Raw genomic sequence first — 11,709 nt, 5'->3', positions numbered from 1 at the left:
ATTTGGACTAAAGTCTTCCACCAGAGTTTGAAATGGATGTGGAAAAACTAAATACTAAATACTAAATACCGTACCCTATATGTGCTTTAATTATGCGCTATTCTACAAAAAGTATTTTGAAAAACAAATAGTGGAAAACTAGACGGTTCCCGTCGTCGCAAACGCCGGTTAACGGTTTTGCTTGCACATCAAAATCCTTTAAAATACTATAATGTGGGTTAATGCCTGACATCGTTTTGGCTTAAAATACCGAATACAATAATAAAAATTATACTTCTAAACTTTCTACATTAGTCAAAATTTTGTGTCTGTAAGCCTCGATGATATTATATGTCTTTTTAAGATAACGGAAGTTTGTGTTCAATGAAATGCCATAGTGACCCTGTTAAAATTATCGAGGGTACCCGTCGTTGCAGACGCCCAAAGGTGTCTGAGGTGGTGAGAGGGTTGCTTCTAGGAAAAGAAAAAGCCTTAGTTGTGAAGGAGAGGCTCGCGCTTTGCGATCGAGCACTGAAGGTTTTCCCGTTTGTTGGCTTCACATGCGGACAGCTTAAGACCGGCGCATATGCAATGCAACCAACATTGAAACCTTTTTTAAATAATGTTAGACGAAGTTTAATCATCAAACAACAATGTTGGATTTTGTTGCGAGTGTTGATATAAAATAATTCGAAATCGTGCAACAAAAATGCCACACCTTTTTATTTGAAACTTTGTGACGTCGCAGTACTTTTTCAAGAAATTGACGTCAGAACTTTTTTCGTTTACAAATAGCAGTGTAGAGTCTTCTCTAATCCGAGTTTTCTACGAATGTCAAACTTAGCGCGAGACTTTTTGTATCGAAGGTGGATAGGTTTTCCATCCGCGGCGTTCAAATTTTAGAAACCTTAACATATGTTACTGGGCTAGCGTTACAGACATTTTTCATAAACTCATTTAGTATAGTACTAGCCGTCACCCGGCGTCGCACCCGCCGAGGAGTAGATAAGCTGAACGCATCATAAGCCCTTTGGATGGTGGGGAGGGTAAAAAGATCTGATTTGTAAGCCCAAACAACGAAATATTACCACTTTAAATGGTTGAAAACTAAAAATGTTTTGTGACGTCATTTGGGCCCTAAACGACGTCATCGAAAGGGTAATAAATTTTTTACTTCACTGAAATGAATTAATCATTTTTGCAAATGATTCTCTCGATGATTTCTGATCCAATGAGGGGTCATCCATTGCTTAAATCCTCTTATCAAACTCCAGATATTGTTCTTTTCAGGTTTTGATGACGTCATCGGACCCAAAATGCCTCATTTCGAATATATTTACTTTCGAAAATTTCTTTATACCCACTCCCAACTTATTCTCCATTAAATTTCAGATCCAATGAGGGGTCAACCATCTCCTAACTCCTTTCCGATCTCGAGATATCGCATTTTTCCGGTTTTGATGACGTCATCAACTGAAAACGCCTTAAAATTCAGCCAAATTTCAAAGTCACACTTAAGCGATATAAACTCTCCCATCTTATTCTCCATAAAATTCTCGATCCAATGAGGGGTCACCGACCTCCCAACTCCTTTTCAAACTCGAGATATCGCATTTTGAAGTTTTTCCCAAATTTGTGACGTCATTGGGTCCCTTTACCCCTAATGTTGTCAACGGTCAATTCGCGAATTTCGGAATTTTTGCGGTCAACGGGTAGCTTATGGCCCAAGGGTCCCAAAAAACCCAAAAACGTCAATTATTTCCACGGGAAAGTGGGTTTTTAAATTTGCGAAAGATTGACACTGCAACGACTTCTTTAAAAAAACGCTAATTTCCACACTCTTCCCCTGACCACTTTCGCTTTCGTTTTCAACCACCCACCCAACCATCCAACCAAAAAATCGGTCACGTAACTCTCGAACCCCCATCTCAAAAATCCATAATGGCCCCCTCACGGCTCACTCACATTCTACGTTTAGTAATATAGAAGATATAAGTGCAATCGAGTATCGTTCCAACGATACTAAACTTTTTATTATAATTTATAAGCGACAAATGCTTGGAAGGTTATGGCAAAAATTAAAACACTGCACACTTTATTGACACCAGACTTTAGTACCCATTTAACACTAATGAACTACACCGATTCCCTGCTTTTCGAAAAGATATTTTTGAGTGGAATATTATCAAATGATGAAATTAATTTTTTTTTAAATGTGACAAATAAATCAACTTTTTGAAGAACATTGTCAAATTAAATCACAATTTCATTAAATTTCTATTAGAAATTGGAAGTCGTGGAAAACGGCCTTTGTACTATGTTTTATTTGGTTTTATAGCCAATCAGGTTCAACCTGAGTGTTGGATATAATAGGGAATATTATCATCATTTAGTGAAATCAAGACATGACCTAATAATACAATAATGACCGGTTAGTGAGGGCTGTACTGAGAAATATTGCCCGAGGTCAAGTAACGACCGAGCTTGCGAGGTTGTTACGTTGACCGAGGGCAATATTTTCAGTACAGCCCGAAAAAAACCGGTCATTATTGCTCCGGCCTAGGAGCCTTTAATTCTCTCTTCCGACAACGGTCAAGACATTTTTTTTTGTTTATCTAATCCGATGATCTATTCCGATTTAATAAAAACGGATTATCTGGATTCTGATAATATTGTGATTTGATTGGACGAAAGTATTTAGAAAAAAATGGCTGCCGAAAGTGGGCTAGCTGGCTGACTGTGTAGCGAATGGGCAAATCTCAGTGAAAAATTGATCATTTTCATCATTATTCATGATGTTTTGGACATGATTTATGAGAAGTTTGACGCATACTGGTTCTCTAACAATGTGGAAAGACTTTGGAGAAATTTTGGCCATGAATCGTCAGCTGATCGAGTGCTTAAATCTTGCATATGCCATATGGCTAACTTCTCTTCTAGACACACAAAATCATAAAACTCTAACTTGACAATGAAACTTGCAAACACACAGCCATTGGAATTCAAAAGAAAATATTAAAATTACAACATACTCTTAGGTGCCAAATAAACGGGGGGGTTGGAATAAACGGGGGGGTTGGAAAATTTTTAAAATTTCAATAAACGGGGGGGACCTAATTGGCCGGGGGGGTTGGAAATTGTACTTATGAAAACCCCAAAATAAGGTAAATATAGGCTAAAATCAGGCTTTTTGGAGCAAAATAAGGAGACTTCTTTTAGCCAACTGAAAATATTCTTTAAAATTAATAAACGGGGGGGTCCTAATAAGGTCCGGGGGGGTTGGAAAATTTTCGTAAAATTAACAAGCGGGGGGGGGGGGGACCGTTTATTTGGCACCTAAGAGTAACAGTGCAAATTTGAAAACGATCTGAGTAGTTTTTGTGGTGTTATGTGTATGGCTGAAAATGATCCTGTTTTGTGTATTCATCATCATATTATTGTTGACTGGCGACCCGTTCCTTTTGATTTTTCAAACCCGACACAGATTTTTTAAAAACATATCACTATGAGAATTCAGTAAAGGATACTAAAACACAATTCCTGTGTAAATTTTAACAAGATCGGAGAAATTTTCACAGTGTTATGGCTGAAAATGATCATTTTTGGACTTTGTCGTAATTTCATCGCGGCTGGCGACCGTTCCTTTTGATTTTTCAAACCCGACACAGATTTTTTAAAAACATATCACTATGAGAATTCAGTAAAGGATACTAAAACACAATTCCTGTGTAAATTTTAACAAGATCGGAGAAATTTTCACAGTGTTATAACTGAAAATGATTTTTTTTGGACTTTGTCGTAATTTCATTGGCTGGGGCGACCGTTCCTTTTGAAGATTTTTCAAACCCGAAACAGGTTTTTTCCAAATATACCACTATTTATTACATACACACTATTGTACCATTTTATTTGGATTATCCTACTCTCCTCCACCAAGTATTATCCCAACAGAAAAAATAACGCTTAGCTAAAAGCTGTGGCCTCTAATTTAGGCTATTTTTCTCCCCAAAATTTTATCCGGACAATCAAATCAACGGCGCATCATAGCTTCGCTATTTGCAAGTTTAGAAAAAAATAAATTCATAAGAACTTGGAAATATTGACTTCTAAATGTTTTTCTCCTAATTAGCTCCAATTTTGAACTTTTTAGTCGAGGATGAGTGGGCGGGGGGTGGTGTTGGTTCTTGAGGCAAGAAAGTGCATGTGTAATCACTTAGAAGAGCTATCCAGCTGGTTTATTTATTCGCTGCAATAGAATTATTACTTTGCTTTCTGATCTGTTCTGATTAGTAGTTTGTGGGCAACGTTCTAACACAACTAACTCAATAAACTCATCTTTCACATCTTTTAATCTCTAAGCCGGAGCTTCCAGCGCAGCTGGTTTATTGTATTTGTTAACCGTTTCATTCAGCTTCGATTGATTTTGAGCGCTTTATCCAGGAAAAATAGCGAAATAAAGCAGAAAAAACAAGCGAAAAGAGATAAAAAATTGCTATAATTTCTGACGTCAGAAATAAAAAATGAGAGAAATAATGTCAACGCATTGTTCACTTTCCTTTGAAAAAGTGACGTCACAATGAATTTTCCTAACGACGGGCAACTCTGGACAATGTAGGCCCGTCGTCATGCGAAAAGAACCAATTGCATTGCGCAAAAAGTCATGTTGCCCGCTTCGAAAAAGTAACCGGTTAACAATCTCATATAACAGATTATACATTCTTCCCACCATGCTCTGTTCTAAAGAGATATGGCAAATGTGAAGGTTCTTGTGGAGGTATGGCCTTTAGAGTGAATGTGTCTTTTCGGACTCGGAAAATTAATGACAAAAAAAATCATTCTTGCAATTATTCTCGAATTGCACTCGTTATCATGTGATTACATATACTAATCGTCAGCCGTGCAAAATTACTCGAATCTGATTGGTTTAGAGGAGTGCGATTAATCGTTAATTGCACTATTACCACTTTTTGCACTCTTCGGCGGGGGGACATTTTTGTCCCCTTATTCTTTTCTCTCCCAAGTTCTGTGTCAGATACTTTTTTTTACTATATAATAAAAAACAAAGACATTTTTTTTCTTCAATATAAAAAAGAAAAAAGAAATTTTACGTTACAATAGCTTCTTTTAATTGAAAACAAAGAAAAATTACACTGCAATGTTTTCTTATAAACAAAAGAAAAAAAGGAGGTTTTTGAATGTTTACTGACGATTACCTCGGAATCGTATGTTTTGTCGTGCAATTAACGATTAATCACTCGTAACAAAGGAGAAAATACCGTAATTTGCACTCGTCCTTCGGACTCGTGCAAATTACTATTTTCTCCTTTGTTACTCGTGATTAATCGTTAATTGCACTCCAAACCATACGATTACTAGTACTAATTACACCAATCAGGCCTACTGATTAGAATCAGGATGGGAAATCTTTCACACTGAAAAAGTTGGATAAGAAAATAACGAAGAAAGGTGTTTCAGGTTGAGATTTGAATTTATTCGCGAGCTTTAAGTTTTTCACGGGCAAGCTTCTTCTTGGAGACTTTCTTGACTTCCACCTCTTCCTCGGCACGTGGAACAACTTGTTCTTTTTCAGATAAGATCATTTCAACGTGGCATGGACTCGACATGTATGCTGAAAAAAGAAAGCGTTCATGTTAGTTGTTGACTTTAAATCGCAATGAAATGTCACTTAAAGGGAACGACGCATGGTATATTTATGAAATGCTGATCTAGCATTGGCACAAACACCCATACGGAGGAGTATTTAGGAGTGCTGGATCATAACAAAGACCAAAAGTGACTTTATTCCAAACAAGCAACATGCTGAATGGACCTACCTAATGATTAACATCAGATGAAAATAAGAAAAAAGTGACAATAATTGTACAAAAATTCAGAATGGAAAAATAAAGCTTGTGTGTTGAATAATGTAAAATGGTAAAAAGGAATTTCCCCAAATACGAAAATCACTTAAACCATTCAGGCCCAAAAAACCTTTTAAGCTGGTTTTGGCCCAAATTTGCCCAAAAAAATTTTCCTTAAAAATCTGGCTCCTTCACATTTTGGGCATTGCCATTTTGCATCATTGTGCAAAAAATCAGAAAAAAATTATGAGTCAACATTGAGAAAAGCTATATTTTCTTATTTGGTTAAAGGGAATTTCCCCAAAATACGAAAATCCATCTTTTAAGGCGAATAAGAATTTTCCGGGAAAAACCACTTCAGCCATTCTTTAGAGAATCTTGCCCTCCATCTTTGTACAAAAAATCAGAAAAAAGTAATGACAGGATTTTGCACAAAGTCCAAAAACCCTATTTTTAGGCAGTTTTTGGCCCAAATTTGCCCAAATATATTTTTTTTCGAAAATCGGGCTCCGACACATTCTAGGCATTGCCATTTTGCATCGTTGTGCAAAAAATCACAAAAAAATAATGAGTTAACTTTGAGAAAAGCTATATTTTCTTATTTGGTTAAAGGGAATTTCCCCAAAAATACGAAAATCCGTTTTTAAGGCGAATAAGAATTTTCCGGGAAAAACCACTTCAGCCATTCTTTAGAGAATCTTGCCCTCCATCTTTGTACAAAAAATCAGAAAAAAGTAATGACAGGATTTTGCACAAAGTCCAAAAAACCCTATTTTTAGGTAGTTTTTGGCCCAAATTTGCCCAAATAAATTTTTTCTCAAAAATCGGGCTCCGTCACGTTCTGGGCATTGCGATTTTGCATCATTGTGCAAAAAATCAGAAAAAACTAATGAGCCAATCCTGAGAAAAGCTGGTAACAGACGGACGGACGAACAGACGAACAGACGAACGGACATGGGTTAATTTATAGAACCTCCACCGGGGTACCCGGAGGTAGGTCCAAAAATATATTCAAAAAAGTGAATATAATTTACTATAATGTTCAACAACAACACAAAAAGACTTATATAAAACTGAAAGAAAAAAAGAATGTCTTTTTCTTTTGAATGAAATCGAGTGTTTCTATTTTTAAATGAAGACATTCTATTGTGAATTTATTCGAAAACTTCTTTGCAATCTTTTTGTTTACATTTTGTCTTCATTCACTTTCGTTTACTGTTGAAAACATAACAAAGTTTTAGCTATACTCTCAAACCACGTAAAACTGTCGGTTAAGCCAATCAGCTTTCGGGCTGACATCAGCATGTATTTCAGAGTATACCATGGAAGTACCAGCAACTCCGACCCCTACTATAAGTATAGCGCTATTCCCTTTAAATGTTTTGTTTTTAAATAAGAGTGATATATCGTTTGCTTACTTAATTTTAAATCGTAAGCTTTTTCACATGAAATTGACACGAACGTGGAGCAAGATTGGTCAGAAAGAGGAAAAGAAAAACTTTTTTGCTCGTATAAACATAATACAACAATAGGCAGCCACTGTCCTGATATGAAACGGGAGCATTTATTAGAAAAACTTTTAATTTTAAGCACCATCCCTTTCCTTTATCAAAGACCTCAGACCGCAATAAGAAAATCACTTTTGGTTTTGGATTTTCACGAATACTTCAACAGACTTTGGACTGTCCAATAACACTCTAAAGTCTCAAAATAATTTGCAGCCGAGACAAAAAAAGCTATAACTTTTGAGCGAATTCTAATTAGATAGCGGTTTTGTGCTTTTTGAAAAGACAAACAGGAATGGAATACTATCATAGAGAAAAAACTCGAAAAAAATTGAAAAATGAAGATTGAAAATGAAGAAGAAGAAAATCAACTTCTTCAATAATTGTGCTTTAATTATCAATTAGCAATATTCTTGATCTTTAGAACATCATTAATGTTAAAAGATTTTCCAAAGAAATTTATTCCAACGAAAGATATAGTCCAAAGTTTATTACTGATTGACTTAAAAAATCATCAAAAAAACAACAAAAAAGAGCCCTTTTTAAAGTCAACCAGGGCAAAGTTTTGAGCTGTATTTTTTTGACTGATTGAACATTTTTGACGTATTTTTGACGTTCTAAGAGTAAAGAATTTCTGATATAAAAATCAAAATCATTGCATTATTCTACAAGAAGTTGATTTTCTTCTCCTTCATTTTCAATATTTTTCGAATTTTTTTTCCTTTATGATAATATTCCACTCCTGTTTGTCTTTTCAACAAGCACAAAACCCCTGTCTAATTCGAATTCTATCAAAAGTTATAGCCTTTTTTGTCGCGACTGCAAATTATTTTGAGACAGACTTTACAACACAAATGATACTTACGGTTAATACGACCGTGAGCACGGTATGTTCGCCTTCTCATGTATGGAGCTCTGTTTACTTGAATATGGTCGATGACAAGGGAGTCGACATCTAATCCCTAAATATAAGAAACATCAAAATTGGTTAAAATGTATTTTAAGATGTTTTTAATGAGTTCAAATGATTATAAAACTTGCATATGATGACACCACAATTTTATGTTTGTTTGTCTAATTCTTCTGTTGGTGACTTTCAGAAGCCTCTACTCTTAAAAAATTTGAGTTTTGATGAAATTATCAGAAAGATTTCTAATAGCATGTCCCATGTCATTCCATGATAAAGTTGTAGAAGTCAACAGTACCAAACGATGATGTGACACTTTGGATATTGATATAGCATTGGTTAAACGACCAGAACTTTATTGTAGAAAGCAATGGAGATACCACAATGCATTTGAAAATATTGCCAGAGTTCATATAATTTGTTAAGGATTAGGGAAAATTGCGATGATTTACCTTAACATCGGCATTGCTTTCAGCATTCTTTAAAAGTTGCAATAAGAATGTTGCACTCTTTTTTGGCCATCTACCTTGAGAATGACCAAATGCTTTAGCCTGAAAATAAAAAGTATGACCGTTAGAGTTAACATAATCATTTAACAGTTAATAATAACAAAATTTATAGACCCAGGTCAAATTTTAGTAATTTCAATTTAGCAATCCTCTTTCCTGCGACTGGCACAGGTCAGTAACTTCTTCCTGAATTGGAAAAAACACTTTTAAAACAGGAAGGGATTAGCATAGAGTTTCTATTGCTTATTTGTCCAATATTTTTTTAGCCCATGTTAAGGGATATTGCATTGCAGCACGCAGAAAATAAGGTGAAGTGAACCTAATCAAGAATATCTGCCAAGGAACTGCAGTACTGCCTGCTTGAGAACTTCTTCAAAATTCATGAAAACCTCAAACCCCACAGATTTAGCATACTCTGGTTTCCGGGCAAAATGAAGGGCCAAAAAGTTACTTGGCCACAAAAACATGTCTTCAGACCTGGCAATTTTGTGGCCTGGAAACACACAATAAAACTGTGATTTTTAAGTTTTAAAAGCTTTAGTTCCCCCTCAAACCAACTGAAATAACAAGAAAAGATTTGAACATTTCCTTAATTTAATAAAATTTAGCTTTTCACTGGCTTCAACTTTCAGTCTTCGTACTCCCACCCAATACACCTTTTCCAATCAACAAAACAGTCGCATGCACATTATTTTGTTGCTTTCCACCAATTTGTCTCTGTTGGTTTTTTCTATTTTTGATATTATACCACCCTGAAATATTTTTCCCAAAAAATGTTGGTATCAAATGCTGAAAACCCACAATTATCAGGTATGTACCATGATCAAGTATGTACCATTCTATCAACTGAAAATGTCTTGAAACCCTATTGCTGAATCAATTGATGTGAAGCAGCATCAAACTAGTTTCAAATATGATATTTGCATCCGACAGAGAATCTTCAGTTATTTTAAAAGAACAGGAATCCCATCCTGGATGCATAACTGTCGAACGTGCTAACCGCACTGGCTCAACTTCAGTATCTTTGAAATCATTTGTAGGCCCAATTGTTAACTCGATGGCTTAAGAAAAATTATTGCACTTTGGGTTTTAGCCTCGTTTAGGCTTAAAACTTGTCCCCAGGCCCCAAAAATCAAAATTTTGAAAAAATGAAAAAAACACCCCCAGGGATTTGCCCAAGGATCAAGTGTGCAAAATTTCAGCCAATTCGGACCATTTTTGAGTCTCCAGCCTGCCCTTAAGTTTTATCCTCGCTTTGGCGAAAAACTCATCCCCAGGCCCCAAAAATTAAATTTTGAAAAAATTAAAAAAACACCCCCAGGGATTTGCCCAAGGATCAAGTGTGCGAAATTTCAGCCTAATCGGACCATTTTTGAAGTCTCCAGCCTGCCCCAAAGTTTTAGCCTTGTTTTGGCGAAAAACTCGTCCCCAGGCCGCAAAAATTAAAATTTTGAAAAAATGAAAAAAACACCCCCAGGGATTTGCCTAAGGATCAAGTGTGCAAAATTTCAGCCAAATCGGACCATTTTTGAAGTCTCCAGCCTGCCCCAAAGTTTTAGCCTCGTTTTGGCGAAAAAACACGTCCCCAGGCCCCAAAAATAAATTTTGAAAAAATGAAAAAGACACCCCCAGGGATTTGCCCAAGGATCAAGTGTGCAAAATTTCAGCCCAATTTTTGAAGTCTCCAGCCTGCCCCAAAGTTTTGGTGACAGGCACACAGACACACACACAGACATTCTCAGATTCTAGCTCAACTGAAGTTGAGAATAGGGGACCCTCAACAAAAAAACTTACAAATATTTTATCAGCATTGGGCTACATACCGATAAAATATAAGTATTGGGACAAAAAACTTTTCAGCCAATTTCGTCCACAAACTCCACTGAAAGCATGAAAAACTTCACTTAAAACAAGATCAACAAAATCAACCAGCTCAACACAACAAGAAACAGTAAGTTTAATTGATAACAATAATGCAGTTCCACTGTTACAGGCTTTTATTGGCGATGACAAACTTCCAGCAATAGATAAACAATTTCAAAATGAAGAGCATTTATAATCCATAAGCAATACTTTATACATCATGCTACTTGATTCTTTGCTAAACCAATGTTTCACTTGTAGAAAGGTTCAATGCATTCTCCATCCAACAACATAACGTGTAGGCCAATCAATAACAATATTATGATTTAGACAAAAATCATTTCCAGTTTAAGTATCTATCTCCTGTTATTCAAGCTTCCATGTCACAAATTTGATACTATTATAAGCTCCATTTGAAAATTCAATATTTTGCTTCGACAATTTCACATCATTCCCAGTTTTGACATCTCATTGTTTTTCACACTCTTCTTTCTGTGTAAATCAAGTGTGAGCTGTAAGATTTAAAGAATTAAGAAATTTAGTCTTGATATCTCACCTGAGCTTTACGTCCAACACCTCCACTGAAGCGTCTGAATGGAACAATTTGTTTTTGAGCGATAACATCCTTCAGATATCTGTAAGCTTTACGGATGTGCATCTTTTTGATGGCTTGGGCTGTTTCCCGTGTGTTCTTAAAGTGAACACGCAAGTATGAGCCACGAGCCTTGCATGACTTGGTTGGGTTTTCTGGTTCGGTGGCGTACTTCGTCATTTCGGCTCCTACAATGAATGATATATTCGGTGCAGTCAGTAAGGGACTGACAAAATCTTAAAAATATGAGACAGTAGAGGTATTGAACAGTAAAGACTATCTAACAACTAAGTAGTGAGAGCAAAGATGTAGGAGATTTTGAGAGATTTCAAGTAGAAGGTTACTACTCACCGTTCTTTCTCAACCTTCGGGCCTACTGAAATGTTTGAAAAGACATATCGAAAGTCCGACTTTCAAAATGGCGATCTACTTTGACTTGATTACTACAGCGAAAAGCTAATAAGCATACCCATTGATCATTTGACTAATCGAG

The 11,709-nt window shown here is 35.9% G+C and overlaps 1 protein-coding gene across 1 annotated transcript; it reads right to left on the bottom strand.

Moving 5' to 3' along the window:
• Positions 1–5,448: 5,448 nt before the first annotated feature.
• On the bottom strand, positions 5,449–11,676 carry LOC136813028 (large ribosomal subunit protein uL22). The gene is made up of 5 exons (XM_067069538.1): positions 11,568–11,676; positions 11,181–11,404; positions 8,705–8,803; positions 8,211–8,307; positions 5,449–5,608 (listed from the first exon to the last, which is right to left on the bottom strand). The coding sequence occupies exons 2-5, from the start codon at positions 11,394–11,396 to the stop codon at positions 5,469–5,471; spliced, it is 552 nt and encodes a 183-aa protein (XP_066925639.1). The 5' UTR covers positions 11,397–11,404; positions 11,568–11,676; the 3' UTR covers positions 5,449–5,468.
• Between the last annotated feature and the right edge of the window lie 33 nt (positions 11,677–11,709).

This window comes from Clytia hemisphaerica, unplaced genomic scaffold (genome assembly GCF_902728285.1).
Source record: "Clytia hemisphaerica strain Z4C2 unplaced genomic scaffold, Clytia hemisphaerica genome assembly, whole genome shotgun sequence".
Classification (NCBI taxonomy): Eukaryota; Metazoa; Cnidaria; class Hydrozoa; order Leptothecata; family Clytiidae; genus Clytia; species Clytia hemisphaerica.
Note: the sequence above shows the minus strand (reverse complement) of the source record. Positions and strands in the feature narration are given on the sequence as shown.

What these genes read in the sequence shown, in the direction of transcription:
- LOC136813028 (XM_067069538.1), bottom strand. Translation starts at nt 11,396, where the DNA reads ATGACGAAGTACGCCACCGAACCAGAAAACCCAACCAAGTCATGCAAG. An exon ending in GTGTTGGACGTAAAGCTCAG is followed by an intron (nt 8,804 to 11,180) that starts GTGAGATATCAA and finishes TTTTATTTTCAG; the next exon opens with GCTAAAGCATTTGGTCATTC. An exon ending in TGCTCACGGTCGTATTAACC is followed by an intron (nt 5,609 to 8,210) that starts GTAAGTATCATT and finishes TTCTTTTTTCAG; the next exon opens with CATACATGTCGAGTCCATGC.